The 27,408-nt window shown below is 41.3% G+C and overlaps 2 protein-coding genes across 2 annotated transcripts in view; both read left to right on the forward strand.

Moving 5' to 3' along the window:
• Nucleotides 1–286: 286 nt before the first annotated feature.
• On the forward strand, nucleotides 287–7,373 carry TMEM169 (transmembrane protein 169). The gene is made up of 2 exons (XM_012785177.2): nucleotides 287–1,352; nucleotides 4,214–7,373. Exons 1-2 carry the CDS (start codon nucleotides 1,082–1,084, stop codon nucleotides 4,834–4,836), a joined length of 894 nt encoding a protein of 297 aa, XP_012640631.1. The 5' UTR covers nucleotides 287–1,081; the 3' UTR covers nucleotides 4,837–7,373.
• A 5,099-nt stretch (nucleotides 7,374–12,472) lies between these two features.
• The window catches only part of XRCC5 (X-ray repair cross complementing 5), an 89,522-nt gene continuing 74,586 nt past the window's right edge, over nucleotides 12,473–27,408 (forward strand). Inside the window, exons 1-6 of the mRNA XM_076005923.1 lie at nucleotides 12,473–12,583; nucleotides 16,056–16,169; nucleotides 18,887–19,070; nucleotides 19,981–20,029; nucleotides 20,960–21,082; nucleotides 23,939–24,130. Of these exons, the coding sequence (XP_075862038.1) occupies nucleotides 12,563–12,583; nucleotides 16,056–16,169; nucleotides 18,887–19,070; nucleotides 19,981–20,029; nucleotides 20,960–21,082; nucleotides 23,939–24,130 (683 nt within the window). The 5' untranslated portion in view covers nucleotides 12,473–12,562. The remainder of the gene's footprint in view (nucleotides 12,584–16,055; nucleotides 16,170–18,886; nucleotides 19,071–19,980; nucleotides 20,030–20,959; nucleotides 21,083–23,938; nucleotides 24,131–27,408) is intronic.

The following is a 27,408-nucleotide window of genomic DNA, read 5'->3' on the forward strand; positions in this document are numbered from 1 at the left end:
CCCCTATTATTTACCTTGGAAAGTCTCTCTTTGGAGAGACTCTTGGAAAGTCCTGACTCTTCATGCATACACCTTTGTGTTCTTAGACATGTCAGCCAGATGAGTTCCATAGTCCAGCAAGCTGTATGCATAAGAATTTAAAGATATGGGGCCGGGCGCTGTGGCTCACGCCTGTAATCCTAGCTCTTGGGAGGCCGAGGCGGGCGGATTGCTCAAGGTCAGGAGTTCAAAACCAGCCTGAGCAAGAGCGAGACCCCGTCTCTAAAAAAAAAAAAAAAAAAAAAATTTAAAGATAATGGTGCCCATTCTATTCTAACAAAGTCAGGCAGTGAAGAAGTAGTGACACTAGCCAATTTCATCCTGCAGACCCCACCCATAAGAATTCCCAATTCTATTACTAAGCATTTGACTTAAGAGTGTTAAATGCACCCTCTCTGCTGTCTTTACAGAAAGTAATAAGACAGATCCCAGCAACTTTCTGAGGTCTTGGTCTATAAAGGAGGAGAGAGGTTTCCTTTACAGAATAGCAAGGTAGATGTGGTTGGCAAAGTTGCACCATCTTTGGATGGCTTATTTAAAGTTGCACTCATCTGTTTAGGTGTAGTTATAATGTATGACTCAGTAGCCAGAAGTTGGGATTTCTGGCCCCAGCCATCTGAATCTCCATCTATGGGGGGAGAAAGAATTCTTCTTAACTCTCATCTGTCAGTAACTTTCTTATATTCTGCCTCCCCTAACTAGATTGATGGGCTTTGCATAATATTATATGTTTATGTAAATGACACAAATGTTGTAACACAAAATGTTATTGTCAATCTATTCTTGTAAGAGGATCTCCACTGCACTTGCAAAATAAAGTGTTATGAGAAATAAAGGGAAGGAAAGGCTTCTGTCAAGTTGAGGATCATTTCCCAAATTTCTCCATCTCATTCTATTTGCTCCTTATTGATGGCTTTGCTTTCCTATCTTTCAGGTGGGACAAATCCTTGGGATATCTTTGCATATACCGCACCCAGGATATGGATTGTGCATTTGCTCATTCAAGTCAGGCTCTTTATAAGGCATAGAGGTCAGGACTGGGATGGAAGAGCCAGCTCCAGTGGAAGGCCAGACCCAGCTCCCAAGCTCCTACCAGGGCTCACTGAGGAAGGCTGTGGCTGCTGCCTTGGCCCTGGATGGGGAATCTACAATGGGTCGCAGGAAAAAGAAGAAGAAAGAATCCCGCCCAGAATCCATCATCGTCTACCGCTCAGACAATGAGAAAACGGACGAGGAGCCTGGGGAATTGGAAGGTGGAGAGCAGCCTAAAGAGGAGGAAGGAGATGATTTCCTAGACTATCCTATGGATGATGGTGAGTCTGTCTAGGGCCACTTGTTTAAAACCACAGGAAGAAAACAAAAGGGCATCCCCCAGAATAGACAGGCATTTGCTCACTGATCTGTTTTTGTTGGTGATATATTTCTTCTCATAATGTTGCAGTCTTCATTCAACAAATCCACAGTATTTACTGAGCACCTATTATGTTTTATTGTAGGTGATATGGAGGAGATCTCCACCACCCTTTCAGAACTTTTAATGTAATGGAAGAGGCTGATTTATACACAAAAATTGGTAACACAAACAGTTTATACTAACCATGTATGTGCTGAGTGCAGGAGCATCATCATAGCTCACTGCTACTTCAAACTCCTGGGCTTAAGTGATCCTACTGCCTCAGCCTCCCCAGTAACTGGGACTACAGTCTTATACTACCATGTCTGACTAATTTTTCCTTATTCTTTGTAGAGATGGGGTCTCACTCTTGCTCAGGCTGGTCTGGAGCTCCTGGCCTCAAGTGATCCTCTGCCTCGGCCTCCCAGAGTGCTAGGATTACAGGCTTGAGCCGCCACTCGCAGCCTCATTTGTATTTTTATTTATTTATTTATTTATTTAATTTTTTTTTTTTTGAGACAGAGTCTCACTTTGTTGCCCAGGCTAGAGTGAGTGCCGTGGCGTCAGCCTGGCTCACAGCAACCTCAATCTCTGGGGCTCAGCGATCCTACTGCCTCAGCCTCCCGAGTAGCTGGGACTACAGGCATGCGCCACCATGCCCGGCTAATTTTTTGTATATATATTTTTAGTTGGTCAATTAATTTATTTCTATTTTTGGTAGAGACAGAGTCTCGCTCAGGCTGGTTTTGAACTCCTGACCTTGAGCAATCCGCCCGCCTCGGCCTCCCAAAGTGCTAGGATTACAGGCGTGAGCCACCACGCCTGGCCCTCATTTATATTTTTAAAAGATCACTCTGCCTTCTCTATAAAGAATGGATTACAAGGAGTGAGACTGGAAGCTGATAGGAGACTTTTAGGGTGACAGCAGGAGAGACAGCTAGAGAAGAGAGGCTGGATTCAGAATGCAATCTGGGACTTGCTGATTGATCAGAGGCAGGGAGTGAGGAAAAGAGAGGAATCCATAATGACTCCTGGGTGTTTGGCAGGAACAATGGAGAAGACAGATGGTGGTGTCCTTTTCTGAGATGAAGGAGACTGTGAAAACATGAGGTTGAGGGACAGCAGAACCCTTTTACTGGATAGTCAGAGCCCCTGGCACTATCCAGGGCCTTGCCCTGTAGGCGACTCCATTTTCTCTCTCTCTCTTGCAGCTGTGGGGCAAGGAGTTCACATGCAACATGAGCAGCATGCCCACCTAGAGCCTGTTCTCCCCCAACCCTCCCCCCACACTTCAAGACTACATTTTATGCACCAAAGGCCACAGACGTCCCTGTATCCACATCTCCAACCTCACTTCCAGAGTGGCCCAAGGATGGCTGTCTGGTGGGGTGCGTGAGGGGGGTGTGGTTGGGTGGGCATATGTGGGATGCGTGTGGCATGTGTGTATATGGTGCGTGTGGGGGCCAGGGGTGTTTGTGTGTTGTCTGGTATGTATGTGTGTGTAATGTTCAGTGTGTTGTGTGGTGTGGTGTGTGTGGTGTATGTGTGTGGGGTGTATAAGTGTTGTCATTTATATGAGTGTGTGATATGGAGGGGCATGGCTAGTGTATGTATGTGATATGTATTATGTGTGTGGTATATGTGCATGGGGTATGTGTGTTGTGTATGTATGTGTGTGTTGTGGGGGGTGTATAGTGTATGGTGTATGTATGTGACATGTGTGGGAGGATGTGGTGTGTTGTGTGTGTGTATGCGTGTGTTGTGTGGGAGGGTGTGGTGTGTGTATGTGGTGTGTGTATATGGTATGTATTATATGTGTGGTGTTTGTGTACAGAGTATGTGTGGTATGTTGTGTGTGTATGTGTGTGGTGTGGGGGGGGAGTGGTGTGTGTGGGAGAGTGTGGTGTGTATGTGTGTGGTGTGTGTTTGGGGTGTATGTGTGTGGTGTGTGTGTATGTGGGGGGGACTGGTGTGTGGGAGAGTGTGGTGTGTATGTGTGTGCTGTGTGTATGTGTTGGGGGAGTGGTGTGTGGGAGAGTGTGGTGTGTATGTGTGTGGTATGTGTGGGGGGGAGTGTATGTGTGTGGTGTGTGTGTATGTGTGGGGGAGGGTGTGGTGTGTATGTGGGTGTGTGGGTGTGTGTGTGTGTGGTGTGTATGTGTGGAGGGGAGTGGTGTGTGTGGGAGAGTGTGGTGTGGTGTGTATGTGTGTGTGTGTGTGGGTGTGGGTGTGTGTAGCGTGTGTGCAGAGCCCGGATGTGAGGCTGGGATGCCCACAGGTGTGTGAGGAGGCCCCTCTAGGAGAAGGTAGAGCTGGGCACGAGAAGGGCGGGAGGGTGGGCTGCCCTCAGTCTAACACACACACGTACAGTCTTGACGCACAGTACCTGACATTCACAAACACCATTTTCACAGCACTTGTTAACTAGACACAGGATCATTAGAAAGTGCTATGTGTAGTAAAGTTCCTCCCACCCCTTCATGTCACAGAGATTGTGCCAAGATTGAGGCCCAAAAGAGTGGAGAGAGAACATGAGAAACAAGCTGACCCTGCCCCCATTTGACACGTGGGGTGAGAGCTCACTGTGGGAGCAGCAGTGCCAGTGGTCGCCCTCCTGAGGGAGACCCCTTCAGTCTGTCGTTGAGTGCTGCCTCCAGTGCTGTGTCCGACGCTATAACAAAGGACATTCTTGTCCTTATCCCCAGCCTCAGGTGACGACCCTGTGATGCACTTCTGATCCACTCTTCTAATTTTGGCTCTCGCCTCCTTTTTGCCCTGCAGGAATGTGGAACATGCCTTTAGATAGCCGCTATGTGACATTAACTGGGACCATCACACGCGGGAAGAAAAAGGGTCAGATGGTGGACATCCATGTCACATTGACAGAGAAGGAGCTGCAGGAACTGACCAAGCCTAAAGAGTTGTCAAGGGAAGCAACATCGGAAGGAAGAGAGGCCTGCCAGGTGGGAGCCGACCGTGGGCCCCATGTGGTCCTCTGGACACTGGTCTGCCTGCCCGTGGTTTTCGTCCTCTCTTTCGTTGTCTCTTTCTACTATGGCACTATCACCTGGTACAACATCTTCCTCGTGTACAACGAGGAGAGGACCTTCTGGCACAAGATCTCATGTTGCCCCTGCCTCATTCTCTTCTATCCAGTGCTCATCATGGCCATGGCCTCTGCCCTGGGCCTCTATGCTGCCGTGGTCCAGCTCTCGTGGTCCTGGGGAGCATGGTGGCAGGCTGCCCGGGACATGGAGAAGGGCTTCTGTGGCTGGCTCTGCAGCAAGCTGGGGCTGGAGGACTGTTCTCCCTACAGCATTGTGGAGCTGCTTGAATCTGACAATATCTCAGCCACCCTTTCCAACAAGGACCCCACCCAGGAAATAGAAACCTCCACTGTCTAAACTCCCAACAACTGACTTCCTTCTCTGGCCCCAGCAGCCAATATATCATCTTATAATTCCACCAGATTCTTTCCTTAAATTACCCCCTCCCCACCACAGTTCTTCGGCAAAATCTTAGCCCATACTGATCTGTCCTGCCATCTTGATGGTTCCTGGAGGGCAGGGGACACAAATGGCAGTTTGTGCTAAACCAGTCCATCCAATGGACAAACTCTTCTTGATTCTCTGCCCTAAAATGACCAGTTTTCAGGGACAAGGAGCTCCACTGTGTATCAGTTTGCGAGCCTGACGATGTTTCTGGTGCCTGGACCCCAGGGGAGTGCGTGACTTATTGTGACAGGGAGAATAAGAGGCGCAGGAGTGACCAAGTCCACCAGGAGGACCGAGTGAAACATTTAGGAAGCTGGGGTGCCACAGTGTAGCAGAAAGTAAAGATTGGTGTGTATCATTTAGAGTTAGATTTAGTTGTATATATAATTAAACCCCTAAAATATCAGTGGTTTAAACAAGATAGAAGGGTACTTCTTTCTTGTATAGAAGAAGCCTGGAGATAGATCATCCTGGGACCCTATGAAGTTCTCCAGGGCCCTGGCTTCTTCTATTCCTCTGCCATTAACAGTATGTGACCTGCATTGCCTTTAGCCTCAGTCCTGGTGCTGAACTACATCTCCAGCCATTGCACCCATGTTTCTGGCAAAACAGAGGAAGGGGCAAAGAAGCGCACACCCTTCCTGTTTAAGGAGACTTCTAGGAAGTCCCACTCAACCCTTCTAATTTCTCATTGGCCAGACCTCAGTCACATGACCTCATGAGCAAAAAAAGCCTAGGAAATGTAGTTGTTTGGCTGGATAGCTATATTCTCACCTAAATATTGGGGTTATGCTAATTGGAGAGAAAAGGGAAGAATGGCTATTTTGGTAGACAAGTAAGAATCTCTCCCTCACAATAATTATTTAAATACATTCGGAATCCCAAACTGCTAATATAGTTTTATTTATCTATTTGTTCATTTATTTGCTTATTTAGGCCTGAATTTTACACATAAGATTTATATATAGATATTAGCTACATATACTACGTATGTGATATATATGGGTATTAGCACCTCTCATACTTTGCAATTAAATTTCTGTAATATCACATGGTTTTAGATTTTTTTGGAAATGAGTAGTGGGAAGGAGAGAACAATTAGATAATAGTAGCATAACTCTTTCCTGGTGGTGGATGTGGAGACAGGGGTGGTGCTATTCAATCTAATCTATAGATTAAAGACTGGAAAGAGAGAGATTGCATTTGCCAAATGTTTCCCCAACAGGGATCAGTAGCCCTAAGCACAAAGAAGTCTTCTGTTATTTGGCAAAACCTCACTCAGCTTTACTCACTCACTTTCTAGAGTTTAACAAACATGGTCTTTACTGTGCTGAGATACCTGTGTCTTCCTGGCCACTAGGGGGTGTAAACCAGATTCATCCAGATGAATAGATTCTGAATTTAAAAAACAAAAATCATTTCTAGCATTTCAAAACATCAAATGCTAAAAGGTCAGCAGATTTTGAAGAATATCTGGTGCTTTTTTCTTGTTCATGTCTCAGAAAGAACTGTTGAAAGAACTGCTGTGAACCAACCAGAGGGGTTGGCCATGCTCACCCACAGAAAGCTGGGGACATTTGCCTAATGTATGGTGCTGAACTCCACCTTCAGAAGAACTCTTTTTTTTTGGGGGGGGGGACTATTAATAGATTGGTAAGAAAAAAATATGCCCAGCATTTTTAAAGATTACTTTGGTGCTCTCTGGTGCATTTGCAGAGATATGAATAATTGAAATGAAGACAAAGAAAATAAAAATAAAAGCTGATTAAAATTTGCTCACTTTGTCTTTGAGGCTCTCTAAAATTTCTTTGAATTCTACAGCTTGCAGAAAAAGGGTGAGCATGGTGGCTGTCCTCTCTCTATATATATAATGATCTTAATATGAATCCTTATGTTTTGACTCTTTCCACACACCACTAATTTATGGGGATACTATTTAGGTGGAGTATTTCCACAAACCACATTAGAAACTTGTGACCACTTTTGCCACATTTTTCTGGGGTTGGGGAAACCAATGACCAATGCTAAAGAGTCATGATTAGGACAAGGGTGAGGTGGCCATTGTGCAGTGGAGTGAGACCATGCCCAAGGGATCCTAGATAAAGTTGACATGGCCTTCACCCTAGTTGGGCTCATCACCTAGTAAAGAAATAGGCTTGTAAACTAAAATTATTTCAAAAGGCCTCTATAGAGGTATGTAAAAGCCTGGACTAGAACCAAATAGAACTAAAGCAGTCTCATCTTTGCTCTCAGAAAGCAACTAGAGAACATTAGAGGAGAAACTAGAGGGTTAAATACCATATTTGAACAATTCTTTTAGCTCATAGTCATCTAATCTTCATGCTGAATATCAAAAAGGAGGACTCTATTTTCCAGTTGCTTGGCAGCCATAATGTGCTCAGCTGGATAAACCGTATCGGCTCAGTGTGGTAATGCTGCTGTTTCTAAGTCACTTTGTCTATTGGCATTAGGTAGTACTCTTTTTTTTTTTTTTTTTGAGACAGAGTCTCACTCTGTTGCCCAGGCTAGAGTGAGTGCCATGGCGTCACCCTCGCTCACAGCAACCTCAAACTCCTGGGCTCAAGCAATCCTGCTGCCTCCGCCTCCCTAGTAGCTGGGACTACAGGCATGTGCCACCATGCCTGGCTAATTTTTTCTATATATATTAGTTGGCCAATTAATTTCTTTCTATTTATAGTAGAGACATGGTCTCACTCTTGTTCAGGCTGGTTTTGAACTCATGACCTCAAGCAATCCGCCCGCCTCGGCCTCCCAGAGTGCTAGGATTACAGGCGTGAGCCACTGCGCCCAGCCAGGTGGCATTCTTCATTTTAGTTAATGTCCAAGGAGGAAAACCCATGATTTCCTATAAAGCAAAATTTCAAATCTTAAAAAGGACTAATTTCAGATGATTTAAAAGTTTCACTCTGCCATTTTAGAATGGCCACCCAGGGCTTAATTTTTGCAATGTTGAGGAAAACTAGTGTCTAACATCAAAGATTTCTCTTCCACCTCAATTAATTTAATTACTAAGATAAACTTTTCTTTGTGGATTTTTAATGGTTTGATGGAAGTGGTGGAACATGGTACCATCACTACTCACATCTGTTTGAGATACAAACTTTTATTTCATATCTGTACTCTATTAAAATTTTAACTCATTTTCCTAAATACCCATATAACCATTGTTACAGCTCTGTCAGAGCACAAAGCCTGCACATTTTTATTTTGTATAATGCTCATAAAGTCATCACTCATATAGGTCACTCTCAGAATGATACAAAACTCAAACATACTCTAGCAATTTTAATTGTAATTTAAAAATAAATCGAATATTTTATTTGCCTTTATTAATTACCCTGAAGGGAACACTTGGTCTACATTACAGCAATAGTTCAAAAAAAACCCTCTGTTGTTTTAGTTGTCTATTGTTGCTGTAATACCCACAACATACAGGCTTAAAACAACCGCCTTTAGATTCTTTTTCTCATAATTCTGTAATCCGGGCACAGCTCCACTGCTAGTCTCTGCTCAATGTTTCTAATGCTGGGACAGATCTTTAGGGCCTGGAGGATCTGCTCCTAGACAACCTTACTTATGTGGCTGCCAACTAGGTGCTAGGGGCCTTCTGGGTACAACCTTGGGGTTATTGGTGCTCAGTGCTTTCATTAGGCTGTTTGGCCTGCCAAAACAAACTTGGACTGTCATAAAAGATAATACCAAAGATGTGGCAACTTGAACAACCGAGATTTATTTTCTCACAGTTTTAGAGGCTGGGAGTCCAAGATCATGGTTCTAGCATATTCACTCTCTGGTAAGGGTTTTCTTCTTGCATCGCAGTCGGCTGCCTTCTTGCTGTATACTCACATGACCTTTTCTTTGTGTGAGGGGAGGAGAGGGGGAGAGAGAAGGAGAAGGTCTTTAGTGTTTCTTCTTATAGGACACTAATTCCATCATGAGGGCCCCACCCTCATGACTTTTTTAAGCCTAATTATCTCCCAAAGGTCCTGTCTCCAACTATCATCACATGGGGGGGGGAGTAGGATTTCAACATACGAATTTTGGGCAGACACATTTAACCCATAATAGTGCTCCTCCATGTGGCTCTATTGGGCTTGCACATCATGGCAGTCTCATGGTAGTTGGTTCATTCATGGCATCTGGTTTCACCAGGGTACAAAAGCCAAATCTGCTAGGCATTCTGCAGGCTTTGGCCAAGAGCTGGCCCAGTGTCACTTCTGCTACATTTACAGTCATAAAGGTAGTCATAAGGCCAGTACAGATTCAAGTTAAGAGACTATATAAGAGTATGAATCCTGGCAGGCATGGCTCATGAGGTTCACCAAAGTAATAGTCTGTTATTTTCTCCTCCCACCCATTTCTTTCATGTGCCACTGTGGCTCCCATACTATTCTCTCTGTCCAACTCCCTCCTCACTCCCCCAACACATACCCCAGCACTACCACTAGCCATAGCCCATCAACCTCTTATCCTCCCCCTTTACACTCAATTCTGTGTCAAACAAATCCAAAAGGACCTTGCACTGACAGGTAGAAATGGAATCAACAAAGCCAGCATCATTTTGTTGTGGAGGAGGAAGGGAGTAGCCATATATAGTCACAGGGTCTAGCCTCTGATGAAACAGGAAAGAAAGAAGCCAAATCTGATTAATATCATATACCATGTCTTATCATGGTATATGACTCCCTCATTGTTAGTTTCTCCATTTTCTTTAGGCAAATTGTCTTTAGTTTTAGTTAATCACTTGGGCCTGTTTGCCCTTTGCTCCCCTTCTCCCTTTCGTTTGCACTTTTTTGGTCCTATGATTTATCCTTTCCTGATGCTTTTTTTGGGTTCGTTTCCACTTTTGCAGGAGCAGGGGTAGCTAACAATCTTGCTAACTTCCTTGTGGGCTCTTCCTTAGCCGCCCTTTTCCTTGACCTTCCTCTTGGGCATTCTGGCAGCAAGAAAGGGCAGCTGCCAGGTGCTTGCTGGCTGTAGCCAGCCCAAGAGCCTTCACAAAGCTGGGCTGTCTGGCCATTACCTCTCCATAAAAATATTATTACAAATACTTCGGCTTTAAAAGAATTCCTTGAGTTTGAATCAAAAGATGGGAAAACTTCCTGGGGTCTGTAAAAAGAAAATTAAACTACCAGGACCACTCTGGCACCTGCCCACACCGCTCTGCCCCAACTCCTTAGGCAAAAGAGATGTGAGGGCCTCAGGCACCTGTAAAGAACTGGCCTGGTGGATCATTCATTAATGAAATGAAATTCCTTGCTAACCTCCCATAAGCAAGGACATACATGTTGTACCTATGTCTAGCACCTACAACTAAAGCCTATTTGATTTCACGTTAATATTGAATTAAAATGAATTATCTTTACAGAACTGGAGATAAGACAGAATCAGACATTCTTCCACCTACCCAGGGACATCCACATAACTGATACTTCCTTCACTCCCCTTTTCCCTTCTAATATTCCCTCTCATTTTATGCAAAATGTAGATTTCCTGGGCCTCACAAGAATGTTATAACCACTTTGTTACATCACCTCCCCCTCCACCTTTTTCCTTCTCTCCCTATGCCTTTCAAATGCTGAACACTCCAACTTCCCCTTAGGAAAAACAGCCAGAGCTTGTCTGCAGTTCCTGTTTTACCTGGCTGGGTACATCCTCAAAATCTTGTCTTATGATAATAAACTTCATTTGTGTGTGACTTTCATTTCCAGCCACTTATTATTTAAATTAACAGGACTATGAATGTAACAGAGGTAAAGGTCTAAAGAAGAGCAATTAAATGTTTTATGAGTTGTCTCTTTAAAACCTCCCACGCTTTTTGGGAATTAAAATCTACATTCCTTCCCAAGACCAGTAATCTAAGGGGCAGAAAAATGTTCTTTGCTGTTGTTTTCTAGTATGTTAAACCAAAGGAGATGGCTGAACAGAATTGTTCAGGGTCACAAGATCATTGTTACCGAAGATAAGGTCAACTGGAAACCACCAATTAAACAACAGCTAAAGCCATGACATGTGAAAATGGTCATGGTCATGTAGACCTGAGCTCAACCACCAAGTACCACTCTTTTAAAAAGCCCTGTTTTTCTACTTAACCACTTGGGTCCCGCGCTCACTGGTTGAGAAACCATGCTCGCAGCCGACACTCATAGTCTGCATGGTATTTTGTGCTGTGTATTGACGATGAATCCATTTTGCTCTTGTGTGATGGATGAAAGCTTTAAAGCACTGAAAACTTGTTTTACTTTACAGGCAGCTTTAGGAAAATAACTATAATAACTCCTGCTAAGGACTTGTTAAAAGGTCACAGATTCATAGTAACTTATTAGCTGAACGTACACACTGCAACTACAGAGACAAAAGCTGTAAAAGTAAAAGCTTTTGGTTGTGGACTGAAGTCGGTGCTCAGCTGTGCGCCTTCATATCACGGCTGTCGGCTAAAGTCCACGCTTGGCTGTGCACGTTCATCTGTGGCTATTGACTAGTCGACGCTCCTACCAAAGTGGTTAAAGGCAGGATGGTGGTCTTTTGAGACACTAGTCTACCTCCTTCCTCTTTTGCCAGCAAATTAATAAACTTCTTTCCTTTTTTTCAAATCACTTTTCCTCTTCTTCATTCTCACTGATTTGACCTCAGGGACGAGTACCGAACCTCTGTAACACCTGCATGTCTGATAATGTCTGATTGTGCTGGCTTCAACCTATTTATAACTTTCACTTACGGATTCGCTACACGTTTTCAGCTTTAGTTCTAGTTTTTCCCAGGTCCAATTTCCAAGGAGAGATTACTGATTGTACTTGATTTTCCCAGTTTGGGCAGAGGTTTGCAGATACTTTGCAGGTTGCCAGAGGCTTTGTCCAATCACCTGTCAGCGTGTGGGTCATCTGGTATAAAGAACAGTTGTTTCTGTGCAAAGTTCGTCTTGGGCCAGTCTCCCTCAGAGGGGCAGGGGCTGCCTGCTGGACAGTTTCCTTGAAAGAGAGCCAGGCAAGCGCTGTGATTTACAGCTGCCATTTCTAGAACACCTCTCTAGGTTCGCCTTCTAAATAAAACCTCACCTCCTTCCTTCCAAGCTGGAGACACTCCAGACTATTGGGAGAGACTCTGCAGATGCTGTTTCGTGCCGACAGGCGTTTGTACCTTGCCTTTCTACTTTTTTCTTTGCCTGGAAAACTCCTACTTATTCTTCAGGAGTTGGTTTAAGGTCATCGCATTTGTTAAGTCTTTATTACACTTTTTACTAGAATAAACTGAGGCTTTTAGAGAACTTAATTGTCTTCCTGGACTTATACTCGAGGAAATTAACTCCAGGGTTTTAACACAAAACTCTGTAGGTGTTATTCTCAATGAGCGAAAAGGAAAATGAGCCTTCCGGAGCAGTGATGAGTATTAGTGGCCAGCACTTGGTGTCTCAGGTCAGACTCCACACACTCACCAAAGCGGAATGGAGGGAATATGCGCATGCTCAGAGCTCCCGCGCACGCTTTCCCCGCCCCTTACAAGATTAGCCGGAAGCTGCTTTTCTTTCTACCGCGGGCAGCAAGTCCGCCGGAACCGAGCTGCGGCGCTGCAGGTTCCCGCCCGGAAGAGGCAACCAAGGCGCCTGCGGACCAGCAACATGGCGTGGTCGGGGAATAAGGTAGAGAGCGAGCCGTAGGCTTGGGCCTTACCTCTGCCGAGGATCCGGAGAGGGTGGCTTGGGAAGCAGGAATCGTGGGATCACGGCAGTGCTAAAGAGTGGAGCAAGAGGGAAGATCATAGTTGTGGGCTGGACCCGGAGGGCTAGGATGCGCTATGAGAAAAGCTGGGGATTTGAAATCCGAAGACCTGAATTTGATCCTCATTCATTCTGTCCCCTTCCCATTGACCGTCCATCCCATTCCCCTTCTCCCTTTCCCACCTGCTCATTATACCTCCCTCCTCACCGCTTCCCCTCACTACCCCTCATTCCCACTCCAGCCTCTTATCCCACCTCCTCTGTTACTTTTGAACCTGAGTTCTTAAAACAATGTGGGAGTGAATGATAAGCACCTACCCCACAGGCGTGTAAAATTTGGAGAGGGACGATCTGTGAATAAAATAACTTGAAATGTAAAATGTCACATTATCTTTGTAACAATTTAATTTCTCGCATTTATTGAAAGATATTCAATAAACGTGTGAGGCACAGAGGATGATAAAATAATGTAAACCCTTTATTTCCATTTTATTTAATCTTAACAACAATCCCATGAAGTGAAAACTACTTATCCCCAGTTTGCAAATGGGAAAACCCAGGCATAGAGAACTGAAGTGATTATAATAATTAGCCCATGATCCATAAGTGGTGGAACCTGGATTTGAATCCCGGCTGTTAGGGTTTCAGAGCCCTGGAGAATCTTTATGTTAGGAATCTGTAACCCTTGATGTCTCAGATTAATAATAGAATCTGAAATCAATTTTAATGGGATTTATTTTAAATACAGCAGGAGAGTGGTAATTATCTCAAAAGGGTCAGTCACTAAAGGAAGGTGTGGTTCCAGGGATTCATTCATTCAATACTGTTAAACAAGATGGGAGTTTGAGCAACTGATCCCTAGTCCCCTCAACTCTATGTTGGTAAATGTTGATTTAAAAGATTATGAACTCGAAATGATGCTACTCACCTCCTTTGTTCCTCCTCCTTCAGGGGCTGAAAACTCTGTAGCTGTAGTAGAGGAGTTGTTACTTTTGTGGCAGATGGACTTGAAGTAAAATCCTAATAGCTGTATTGCTTCAGTATAGAAATAAAGAGTTGCTATACTGCCCAATATCTCTTTCCTGGTTTTCGTACCGCTGCCAGAAAGGAGCTCAAAGTTTAAGATAGACTATTCTTCTGCCTCCAGACAAGAAGTTAGTTCCATGTATTGTAAACTAGCGGATTAAGGGGACTCGGACACTAGAATTTAATTAGCCAGATTAGTTTATTGATACCTGTGCAGGGGCTGTCACTATTTTATGTAAGGAGGGAGAAGCAGCCCAACAAAGCCTTTGTGGTTTTTTGGGGCTGGCAGCTATGCAAACGAGCAATTATAGAAGCAGAACTTTGCAGTTAGTTGTTAATTAAATGAACAATGGAAAGGTATATTGAGGGACAAGGAACTTTTTCTAGAACAAAGCCTTTTTATTTTTTTTAAAAACAGGCTTCCTCAACTCTCCTCTTTTCTAAAAACTTTTTAAAACAACTTTTATTAATAGTTAAAACAAAACTAACTCTTTTAAATTTACAAAAGCCATCTTTATCTACTTTACATGTTGTGAAACTCTTCGATGTAATTTTCTGGATACCTGATTCCTAGCAAAAGACCTTTAATTTTCTAGAATTTTCTTGTTTAAAAGCAGTTTTGGGCCAGGTGCAGTGGCTCACACCTATAATCCTAGAACTTTGAGAGGCCAAGGCAGAAGGATTGCTTGAGCTTGGGAGTTTGAGACCAGCCTGAGCAAGAGCCAGACCCTGTCTCTACAAAAAAACAGAAAAATTAGCCAGGGGCAGTGGCACTTGCCTGTACTCCCAGCTACTTGGGAGGCTGAGGCAGGAGGATCAATTGAACTCAGGAGTGTGAGGTTGCAGCGAGCTATGATGATGCCACTGCACTCTATTCGGAGCAACAGAGTGAGACCCTGTCTCCAAAAAAAAATTTTTTTTAATCTGTCATGGAATTAGTGGGGAAAAAAAAGTAGCTTATATGAACATATAGTAAATAAATGCAGCAGCATATTTTGTGACTTAAGTTTTTTTATGTTATTATGCCGAGCGCATTGAAACTGTGAGATATGAATTTTATTGCTCTTAAAGGAATTTTGTAGTTGTTACCACTTTCTTTTTTTTCAAATAAGCTATTTTTACTCCAGAAATCTCTTAATATTAGTGCCTTATATTCAAATTTTTTGTAAACCAGGGAAAAATAGTCTTTTCATATGTTGCCTGAGGTATAACCACATTTAGAAATTATGTATAACTTCCCTGGTAGGAGCTCATACAGGTTTTTCAAATACTTTTAGGGTCACAAGATCACTGCTTCAGAAAACAGTAGTTCCTTTATTGATAATTGCTAAAATGTTACTTTTTTTCCCTTCTATGGAGTGAAACCAATATCCCTGTAACTTCCATCTGTTGATTCTGTTATCTTTCTTGTAGATCAGTCTTTTCATATCACAGCTGTTACTATCATGTTCCTCTTAATCTCATCTGGCTCAAATATCTAGTTTTTTTCCAACTGTTCTTTACAGCACATATTGTTCAGATCCTTCCCTAACATGCTCATTTCATGGTCAGTTGTAATTAATCTTTCTCATAGGACATGACGCCAAGAGCTGCTCACCACTGTGATTGCTGTCTATCTAATGACTGTGCCTTTGCTTATGTGGTTCCCTCCATCTGTAACTTTCTTGTTCACATGATTGACTCCCACTCATTCTTGAAGACTCAATCAAGGAGGTCCATATTCAGGAAGCCTTTTCCGCCTCCTTATCCTTCATGTTTCCCCTCCACCATCCTTGGGTGGATGTTCCTGTGTCTCTCACTGCCCACTGCGTAGCTCTGCCGTGGAACATTATGCTGGCATTATTTGTTATGTATCTGTGTCCTCTACTGGAAGAGATTTGGTGCCTTAGTTTTTATTTTAGAGTCCCAGTTTACAAACTGACTCATTGTCAGTGTACCATCTTAGCATACATGGATTGTAGTACTCACCGGTTGTCACAAAAAATGCTTCTTAACAAACCACACCTCAAATAAGTGACACAGCAAAAGCATCTATTCTCGTGCTAGTTGGTCTGCAGATCAACTGCAGTTTTGTCTGAAGAATGTTGGGCTCGGTTGGGCTGGACTTAACTCTGACCTATTGGTTGATTTCATATCTGCTCAACATGGGTTTATTCTGGGGCCCAGGCCATAGGAGAGGTGGCTATCTGGAGCATATTCCTCTCCTGGCAGATACTTTCTAGATTAAATAATATCTCTCTTCCCTTTATCCTGCCTCCCCTAAATACCATTAGTATTGTGGTTTTGTGATTACAGTAAGCAAGGGACGTATCTCAGAATCTTTTTCTTATGATTGTTATTTTCTCACTCCTTGGGACTTTATTTCTAGGCAGCTGTTGTGCTATGTATGGATGTGGGCTTTGCCATGAGGAACTCCTTTCCTGGTGAAGAATCACCATATGAGCAAGCAAAGAAGGTAATGACCATGTTCATCCAGCGACAGGTAAGTTTCAGATTGATCTTGAGCTTGTAACCCATCTTTTAACTGCTTGTTTCCTCTACCTGCATAAGATACAAACCTCCTTATAAAGTCCAGCCTCACTGTTTTGGGGAATCTGGGAAGTTTTCTTGCCTATACTCATATGCAAGTCCACCCATCACTGGAGTCTGATAATTGTTCTTCCCTCATTCTGCCCTTTCCACTGGATATTAAGGTTTTTATCAGAAACAAGAGGCAGTATAAAGTAATATTTAAAAGCACAATCTCTAGAGCCAAATGGCCTGGATTTGAGTCCTTGCTCTGCTAACCTCATGATCTTGAAAAAGTCCTTCAACTACTTTGTGTCTAGTTCTTTTATCTTTGGCTGTGACAAACTACCCCAAAACTTAATGTCTTAAACGACATATTAAAAAGTATCATTGTTCGTCGTTCTGTGGGATGACTGGGTGGGCTCAGTTCAGTCACTCTCTTGAGGCCTCTCATGCAGTTGCAATCAGATGGTGGCTGGAGCTGGAGTCTTCTGGCTTGGATGTTTGAGATGGTTCATTCACATGGCTGGAAGATGATGCCTTCTGGTGCCTTTGAGCTAAGTCCTCTGTAGCTTGGGATTCTCACAGTGTAGCAGCTGGTTCTAAGAAGGAGTGTCCCAAGAGTGAGTATCCTAAGAAACCCTGCCTATGTGGCTTCTTATGACTTAGCTTTAGCAATCCCAGAAAGTTGTTTTCTATTAGTCAAGCAAGTCACGAAGGCCAGCTCACATTCAAGTGGGGGGAATTAGACTCCCTCTTTTTATAGGGAGTAGCCTGCAAATACAGGGAGAGAAGGAATGGATGGTAGCTATCTTGGGGCCTGTCTACCACAGTGCCTCTGTGTCCCATGTGTAAAATGAGGAAAATAATAATACCTTTTACATAGGGTTGTTTTGAGGAATAAAAAATTTAGTGTAGATAAAGTGCGTAGGACAGTGCTTAGCATATTGTCTACACTATATAAGTATTAACTATTATTACTATTATTTCTGCCCCTTCCACTTGGTATGACTGACAGTTTTGCTAACTTCATGAGGTCCTGCTTTGTTCACTGGGTACTGCTGCTTCTCCTGGACACCTCTGCTGTTTCTTCTGGGTGTTGCCACTTGTCATCCTAGATTTTCAAAAATCCTGATGACCTGGAGTCCTTCAGGTGTCAAAGAAGAGGGTGCTGTAACCCCATTCTTGGTTATAGTTGTGTTGGGGCTATTCAAGTATTATGGTTGTGCCCCAGTATAGGATGGTTTTGTTGTTGTTGCTGTTGTTGTTTTTAAGAAAGAGTGAATCTGGAAGGCCGGGGGACAAAACCTAATGCCAGTCCCATACTACACTCAACATTTCCTCCTCTCTCATGTCTGAGGTTTCGTTGTTAGAACAGAACTACCTTGCCTTGAGATTAATTCTTGTCCTGGAAGCAGACACCTGCCCAGCCAGTATGCTAGACATGTCTGAACCCCAGCAGCAGAGACCTTTGCTCCACGTATTAATATACCTGGAAGTCCTAGGTGGAATTGTTTACAGACTAGAGGATTTAATAGACCACACAAAAGTGAAGAATGACAGAATTCCATTATCTCCCCTTACAGTACTCTTCCCCAGCAATGTGAAAGGCTTATGTTAATAATTAGGTGAGGATGGGACTGCCTTTTCTGTCAGATAGTAGTTTTTTTTTTAATATTATGAAATGTTTCATAAAAGAGGAAATGCAGAGAATAATATAATGAAAACTTATTTTCCCATTTTCTTGTGCTATATAATCCTAATGTTTTACCATATTTATTTTATTTCTTTTTCTTTCTTTCATTAAAAAAATAAAGGATTTTATTAAAAATAAACTTGAAGCCCTTTCCAAATCCTTTTTTTCTCTCTCCTTCTCCTCATTTTGTCAGGATTTGAGTAGTTAGTACCTTGAATATTTTATGCTATTGGACATAAGTATGTATTCATAAGTAAAATATTTAGTATTGTATAAAGCTGTCAAAAGTGTATATAAATGGTTTTATATGGCACATGTAATTCTGCAACTTATTTTTTTCTCAACCTAATGTATTCACAGAGAAATGTTGCACAAATTTACTTTTACTGGGGTGTAATATTCCATTGTATAAATATTCTGCAGTGCATTTTTGCATTCTCCTGTTGATAATTTGCTTCCAGTTTTTGCCCTGTTATTAACAGTGCTGAAGTGTAAACTGTCTTATCCATTGTCTCTTTGCATACATGCACAAGAATTTTTTTAGGGTATACAATATATACCTGTCAGTGAAATTTCTGGGATATAGGTAATGAACCTGGAAATTTTTTTTTGTTACTCTCCAGAAAATTTAAACCTTGGATAGACATTCCAGAAAGACTAAAATTTTTCAAATTACCTATAGTTAGTTATCATTGAGAATTAGAGTCTGATTTGGCTGGAAGTCATCAAAAGCAGTTATTCATATTACCCTCTTGTTTCCTTACCCCAACTTGTGCTGAAATGAAGGGTGGGAATTATAGTCAATGAAATGTCTGCTTAGAACCTAGGAATTTTTACTGTCCATCATAAGTCCTGTGTTTCGTCCAACCCAATATTCTATAGCCCCAGGGACCTGCTATAGGATAGTATGATTGTCCTGTTTCCTCAAGATTAAGTATTTTATTGCTTTCAGGTTGTTCTAATATAGGTTTCAGCCTTCTGATGTTCTTCTCTAGGTGTTTGCTGAGAGCAAGGATGAGATTGCTTTAGTCCTGTTTGGTACAGATGGCACTGACAATGCCCTTGCTGCCGGTGATCAGTATCAGAACATCACAGTGCACAGACACCTGATGCTGCCAGATTTTGATTTGCTGGAGGACATCGAAAGCAAAATCCAACCAGGTTCTCAACAAGCTGATTGTATCCTTTTTTAGCCAGAGAAGACTTTTAAGAAATTTCCTTTAATCTGGGAATCACAGATTCCTTTAATCTCTCCAGTTTGGTGAGACATGCCCAGAGTCTCATCTCTGAGTATGTGGGTGTATTTTGCTCTGAAGATGGGCAGGTGATATGTATTAGGATTTAATGAGAAATTAATCAGGTTTGGTGCCTGAGCTCCAGGCACTTTCATCACATGTCTCTTCTCTGCATAAGTGGCATTGAGAGGTTGGGAGGCACAAAAAGAGGAAGATACTAGGAAGCATATATGTGTATTGACTATATGCAGAGGTGGTGCTGGTTAGAGGAGGCAGAGAAAAGATATTTTTAGGAGAGTATGGGCATTAGCATTCTCTACCCTTTTCTGGATAGAGGATGTTTTATGCCAGAAATCAGATTGATATTCAAACTGTGAGATTTCCAATTTCTTCCACGGGTGCCCTAAGTTTAAGGGGTTTCTCTTGTTATTTTTCTAAGCAATTAAGAGTGCTGTCCTTGATCACTGGGAGGTGCTGCTGTGCTGGAAGTGACTTGCAAATGCTGCATTATGACTCACTTCATATTTAAGAATGGACTATAATCACCAGAAATGGGTTCTAGATACTGTTAAATATCATCGTAATTTTTGGTTGAATGAATGAAATGTGTTAGATTGCCTCTTGTTTATTTTCTTTTTTTTTTACTTGTGTCAGGATGTATTTTTTGATATACAGCAAACATGAATTTATGTTAATGAAATAAACTGTGGAAGAAGGGCACTTGGGCAAGTACTTAAGTCATCACATAGTCCATTTTCAACAATTTCCATCACTGTGGACTTTGCTGGAAAAAAGTTACGTGTTCATGGGAAGAAGGGACTGTTTGGTTATATCTCTGCCCTTAACTAGCTGAGTCCTGGATGCACTAATTGTGTGCATGGATGTGATTCAACGTGAAACTGTGTAAGTGTCTCAACTGAAGAGTTGGATGTGAACCTTTCTCCAAAAATTGTGTGGGTTGATGTATCAGTGTCCTGTGTGCTTCATTAAATCAAGCAGCCTGTTAATGTGGCTAAAGAAACATTTGATAGAATTCAATGGTTCAGTCCAACCTCTTCTGTTTTTTAAAGTTTTAGAAGAGCAAGGGCAATACTTGGTAAGAATTTTTCTGGGAGAACTAAATTTTTGGCTTATTTCAGTTCCTTTCCTATTTGACTTAAACCAATTACCAGGAATTTTTAAAAATGCTAAGTGATATGACTCATATGTAGTTGATATTAAATGCATAGTGACTCAAGCCAACTTCCTAATTCATTGTTAAATCACTGTGCCTTAAAAATGTGTGTCTTTGACTACACCCCCCACCCTTTGTCTGTTAGGAAAAATATATGTGCTAAAATCCCAGGCCTAAATTTATAATATCATTTCTCAATCTTTGTAACTGCTCTGCAAAATTCTACCACTAGTGCTGTTCATGGAATCAGAACAAGGTGTTTGAAAAGTGAGTATCAACTAAGTGTACTCTAAAGTTGTAGTACACTGAGAGACTTCCTTGTTTACATTCTTCTTTGTGGAGACTGGAAGGGATCTTTTTTAATCACTGTGACCACATCTTTGAGCTGAGTTAGAGTTAGGAATTCAGGGACATAATATTTCTATAATGCTAAGAAATTTAGCCCAAGATATTCAAAGTATAAGGTATACCAGGGTTGATAACGTGTTTAATAAGAATTTAACTATCAGCAATACATATACTTCTAGGATGTAATCATGTTTATTAACTGTCTCTAGATTCATTTGTTAGCCTCTCTCCACTCAGTGACAAAATATATTTGAATTTATAGAAAATAATTCAGGAGAATGATTTCTTAATGTGATAACTCTTTCTTTTAGAGGGAAGAAATTTGAGAGGAGGCATATTGAAGTATTCACTGACCTCAGCAGCCCATTCAGCAAAGATCAACTGGATATTATAATTCATAACTTGAAGAAATCTGGCATCTCCTTGCAATTCTTGTAAGATCCTAAGAATAACATATGTAGACAAATTCTGTGATCTCCTAGTGCAGTAAGTGGGACTCCTTTACAGAGGGCTTGGTTCATGAAGTCTTCTCTTTCTGCTCTGAGTTGGACTCTGTCAGATGACTAACAACTCCACAAATACTCACTGATTACTCTCTGTATTCTAGGAACTGTTCTAAGTTTTGGTGACAAAGAGATGAAAGTCACAGTGATGCAGAGAAAATTGATCTCAATAGCAGATCATTGTTTGTTCACTATTCTTGGACCCAAAGAATTGAGGAGTTAGAAGAATTTTTTTACTGCTTCTTGGCCTTTTGGCTAAGATCAAGTATAGCGAATCTTTTGAGGATATTCAGTTTATCTCCTTCCTACATAGAAGACTTTATCCAAACAACTACTGGATTAATGGTTTCTTTTCTTCAACAACGCTAGAGGTCAGGTGCAGTGGTTCACGCCTGTAATCTCAGCACTTTGGGAGGCCAAAGCAGGGGGATTACTTGAGGTCAGGAGAGGAACATAGCAAGATCCATCTCTACAAAAATAAGAAAAATTAGCTGGGCATGGTGGTGTACGCCCTGTAGTCCCAGCTACTCAAGAGGGTGAGGCAGGAGGATCACTTGACCCAGGAGTTTAAGGTTGTAGCAAGCTATGATCACACACTGCCCTCATGCCTGGGCAACAGAGTGAGACCCTATTTCAAAAACAACAAGAAAAGCAAAACAAAACCGTGCTAGAGAACTGTGTCCTACAAACAGTAGATGTTTTAGGGTAGGCAGGAATCATTTTAAACATAAAATGTTTATATTTTACTTTTTTCAGAACAAAAGATGCAGACACATATATAAAATGTAATTTGCTTATGTGTTTTTAGAGATGGGGTAACAAATTTAGAGGGAAAAAATGTATATTTCACAATTTGTTAGGGAGAGAATTCCTCCTCTCACAAAACACTTGAATTTCCCTTCCAGCATTTACTTTTTCTATCTTATATCCCTAACAAATTCTTTTCACTACACTAATCCTTCCTGCTGCATTTGAAACCTATTTTTTCTTGTTCTATTTTTGGTGAAAGCAGAGTGATGGTATAGGATATTGAATTATTAATCTCCTGGGGATGTTCATTTATCAAAGTGAGAGCTATACCAAGAATCCTCTAGCTCAGAGTGGTGTGCCTTTGGCTTTTTAAAATGCCTGCCATGGGGAATTAAGAACCTCTCTCGCATGCATGTATCTCTTAAGGCCACCAAGGGACATCTCCTTTCGGTAGGACTATAGGAAAATAGTTCAGAATAACCCATCTAACTGGTACTTGTTGAGATGGTACTTCAGAGAAATTAAGTGCTTTTTAAGTGACACTTCTTAACAGAATTGAGGTTTTCTAAGTACTTCAGAAGCCCAGCTCAGCTTCTGTTCCCTGTTCATAATCTCAGGATGCCTCTACATGGTTGAAGCATAGTGCACCTCTGTCAATGTCATTTGAAAGAGCTACTCTTTTTTTGTGTGAGCAGTACAGAAAAGCTTAAAGAAGAGGGAACATAGCCCTTCCATGTTTTTATTTGACTTATATTTTTTCTTGAGTAATACGCTTTCTTCCTCCAGCATACACAGTAGAGTTTATGGTTTTATTGTTTAGTGTATTCTGTGTATGATCGATTGTTCTAGTTGGACTAAAGAAATACCAGCAGCTCAAAGAAGCACTGTTTTCTGAGCAGGCTTGTTTCTTGGACATAGTTTTTAGTTTCTTCTAGTAGCCACTGAGAAAACTTATTTCTGAACTGATATATGGTAGAAAGAACTGTTATCATAACTTCTTTTTCCAGGGTAACTTCCTGACCTTCATTTCTTTGTCATTTGTCCCTTCCTGATTGATACTATGGAAACAGCAATAACCTGATGCAAACGCTATGTACCATACTTTGCTCTCTGGAAGATTTTTATCTAATAGGTAATACAGGGCATGCAAATCTGTCATGCTAAGCATACACAGAAAGATTTAAACAGAAAGCTCTGTTTTAAGTATAGCAAATAAAATGATAGAGAAAGCACCTTAAAAATAACCATCCACTTACGGAAATTTATAAAAAAAAAATTGATTTCTCCCAGTTTTGGAGTCTGAGAAATCCAAGATCACAGTGCCAGCAGATTCAGTATCTGGTGAGGGATCTCTGCTTCTAAGATGGTGCCTTGTTGCTGCATCCTCATCCTCACATGACAAAAGGGTCAACATTGTGTCCTGACATGCTGGAAGGGCAAATATGGCAAAAGGGCAGGCGCTCCCTTCAACCTCTTTTATAAGATCACTAACTCCATTCATGAACTCTCCACCCTCATGACTATCACCTCCTAAAGGCCGCACTTCTTAATGCTGTCACATTGGTGATTAAGTTTCAGCATATGAATTCTGGGGGACACATTCAGACAATAGCAGAGCTAGAATATGTGCAGAGGCAATGTGGAAGAGGCCAGTCTGAGAGAGTGAAGGCAGCATAAAGGCAAATGAAGGTAAAACACGTAGAGAGAGTGAGAGAGTCAGATAATCCTAGTGGCAGTTGAGACCCTGGATCTAATCTTGCTAAGGCCTTGTGCAACCCTGCCCTTTCAATTATTTGGTTATGTCAGCCAATAAATTTTCCCCTTTTCAAATCAGTGAGCTGTCAGTCACTTGAAACTGAAAGAATATTGGCTAAGGTAGGTAAGTCATTTGACAAATGAGAAATTTAAAGCTTGGTGAGATAGACCAACATGCCTATTTTCTCATAGCTAGTGAGTGACAGTCATAGGATTGGAACTGATTTTATTATTTGGCTTCAGAACTCCTCTTTTTAATTACTGCTGATCTTCACCTGATAGCTTGCCTTTCCCGATTGCCAAGGAAGATGGAACTGGGGACAGAGGAGAAGGTAACTTGCCCTTGGACCACCATCGACCCTCCTTGCCTCAAAAAGGAATTACTGAGCAGCAAAAAGAAGGTATTCGGATGGTGAAAAAGGTGATGATGTCTTTAGAAGGTGAAGATGGGCTGGATGAAATTTATTCCTTCAGGTAAGAAGTGAAAACATTGATAAGAACTTTCATTCATACCCATATAAATTTCTCTCTTGATCAGAGGTCTCCCTAATGTACTTTTCTTTTTCTGGGCCACTCTTGAATTAGCAGTCATTTCTTTAATAAATATTCTGAGTTTTATTAAAGAAATGGTATACCTACTCTTAATCCCCTTTTTTAAATTTTGTATGGTTGGCACATGGTTTCTCATTTATTTCCAGGGCTTGTGTCACTGAAGTTTGGAAATAGATGGATACCATGAGAGATTTAACAAGTCAGATTGTAAAGGGTAAAGTAGTAGATTTCTTCTTTATGCCAAGGTTGGGGCACATTTCTTGGGCCCTTCCTTTTCATACATCTACAAAAAACATTCCATTTCTTTTTTTGAAGCAGGGTCTAGCTTTGTTGCCCAGGCTGGAGTGCAATGGCATGATCATTGTGCACTGTAGCCCTGAACTCCTGGCATCAAGTCATTCTCCTGCCTCAACCTCCTGCAAAAAATATTCTTAATTATAAAAAGTGGTCTCAGGTCTGAGTGAGTATCCTCTTATCCTCTGATTTAGGTTTTAGAAAGCCGCATACTATAGTATAGTGATTTTTTTCTTTAACTTTTGGTCACAAAATGGTTTAATCTGGTGGAAAAAAACTCACAAAAACATAAAATGGGAAGAATTCATAGCCTACTTATTTCATATGGGTTATGTAAAGACAAAATGACTTAAGAAAAATGAAATCCTTGAAGTACTGTATAATAATAAAGCAGATTGCTGTTTTCAACCATCTAGTTAGAGATTAGGAAGCTAGGAGAGACCAGCTTCTTTATCTGTCTTATTCTTGGTTGGAATGGACATACATTTATTTTGAGCAGAGAAGCTGAGAGCAATCAATAGCATCTAGAATACTTTGTGTTTCAGGGGCCCGATTTGGCAAAAGTGGCAATAGAATACTTTTATCAAGCAGTATTACTTGTGAGGGTTGAAATTCTCAGGGATAATACTGCTTGGTGTTGATGAATTAATTCCAGTTTATCAGTCAAAACACAAAATACAGGCTGTTTAGGCAAAGTTCTCAAAGATTCAACAACTAGACTTTTTTTTAAGGAGCTGCAGTATATATCTACTCTAATTTTTTTCACAGCCACAATTTTTAAATATTTCTGGTGAGCTATAATTGACAAACAATACATTCTATTATGCTAACATCCTTGAAAATGAGAGGAAAATGGAAATTTTGGAAATGGAATTGTTATTTCCTAAGAGGTTGGCAAAGAAATCAATGAAGAATCCTTGTGAAGTTTCCTGACATAATATGTATTCTTGTCATAATATGTGCAAATGTGTGTTTCTAAGTTTTTTCTCTTTTAAATTTGAGAATGCATGTCTTAAAATAACATATTAACCACATATCATAAAGAAAAATTATAGGTCCATACAAATTACAAGGTTTTTTTTCTATTAGCATAGCAAGCAGATAAATTACTACCTATGCGTTGTCCTAGCAACTTAAAGCTACTTTGATCTTTAGGTCTGCCATAAGGGTGTGGACCAGACCTTTGCCATCTAACACAGTGGCCATTAGCCACATATGGATATTTAAATTCAAGTTAATTAAAATTAAATAAATTTTAAAATTCAGTCCCTTAGTCATATTAGCCACCTTTCAATGCCTAGTGGGTCAGCATTGTTAGAAATAGAACATTTCCATCATCATAGAAAGTTGTACTAGACAGCACTGGACTAGGCTTATTTTCATGTAGAAGATCTTAGGAAGACAACTTGACTTCTGCTTGGGTGAATCAGCTCTTTTGTGGAACTGATCCATTTGTTCTAAGATCTTATATATCATATTAGACACCGGTCTGGGACAGAATCCAAACCTTGTGATGGTTTTAGACCTGACTCGTACTTGAACTAGTAATGTCCTATGAGATAGGTTAGATCTAGTTGAGTCCTATTCATTCTCCAACAAGTCTAAAGCCGAGTATTACCATAGCTTTGGAAGCGGGTGTCTGGTAAAATATCTACTATTCATTGTAAATTATTTCTGAAAATTCGAGTCTCTTAAGACCTCTCTGTTTATAACTCTGTGGATAATGTTAAGAGAATTCTCTTTACCTCTATTTAGATCTGTTTTTCATTTCTACCCAGGAGTTCCACCCTGAAGTCAGGACCATATGCTTTAAGTGCATTTAATCACTTATTCCTTTTTCCTTATTTTGGTGAATACCACAGATTCTACCTGTCTCTAAAAATCTTTTCTGTTTTTTTTTTTTTTTTTTTTTTTTTTTTTGAGACAGAGTCTCACTTTGTTGCCCAGGCTAGAGTGAGTGCCGTGGCGTCAGCCTAGCTCACAGCAACCTCAAACTCCTGGGCTCGAGTGATCCTTCTGCCTCAGCCTCCCGGGTAGCTGGGACTACAGGCATGCGCCACTATGCCCGGCTAATTTTTTTTTATATATATATCAGTTGGCCAATTAATTTCTTTCTGTTTATAGTAGAGACGGGGTCTTGCTCTTGCTCAGGCTGGTTTTGAACTCCTGACCTCGAGCAATCCGCCCGCCTCGGCCTCCCAAGAGCTAGGATTACAGGCGTGAGCCACAGCGCCCGGCCTTAAAAATCTTTTCTGTTGTGTTTGATTAGGTGCCACATAAAAATAGAATTGATCTTCCCTTTTGTTTAACTGAGCCAGCAGCACTCTACATTGTGTTTGTGCCCCTCAACTCCCTCCAGCTTTACCCACCACTAAGAAACGTAGAGTATCTGCTTTACCTTAAGACTAAATATGGACTACTAAATTCCTTTATCCCCTGGAAAGTCTTTATTTAACTCTATTGTGTATATGTAAAAACATATTATGTCTTTTACCTAAGAGAATTGGAATTAACTAATGAACTGCAGAGTTGTGAGCAGTGATATTATAGGATGGTGCCCAACCTTTAATATCCTAGAGCAGGGGTTCTTATCCTTAGGTTCATGGTTTTCAGGGAGTTGGTGAACCTTTATATTGTGCGCAGACTTCATTTGTGAGTGTGCTTTTATCATATCCTCAAAGGTGCCCTTGGTCCTGAAAAAATGTTAAGAATACTGGTGGAGTTGAAAGAAAAGATTGAGTAGGAGAAGATAGAGATGTTTGTTTCTACTTGTCAGTGAAGTGATTCAGCTTCTATTTCCTCCTAAGCCAACTTACTTGTATTCTGGCTCTGTCCCAACTTGTGGTTGTCACTTTCCTGCCGTCCCCTGCTATTCCTGTTTTTATAATCAACAACAGCTCACTTCT

This window comes from Microcebus murinus, chromosome 8 (genome assembly GCF_040939455.1).
Source record: "Microcebus murinus isolate Inina chromosome 8, M.murinus_Inina_mat1.0, whole genome shotgun sequence".
Taxonomy (NCBI): domain Eukaryota; kingdom Metazoa; phylum Chordata; class Mammalia; order Primates; family Cheirogaleidae; genus Microcebus; species Microcebus murinus.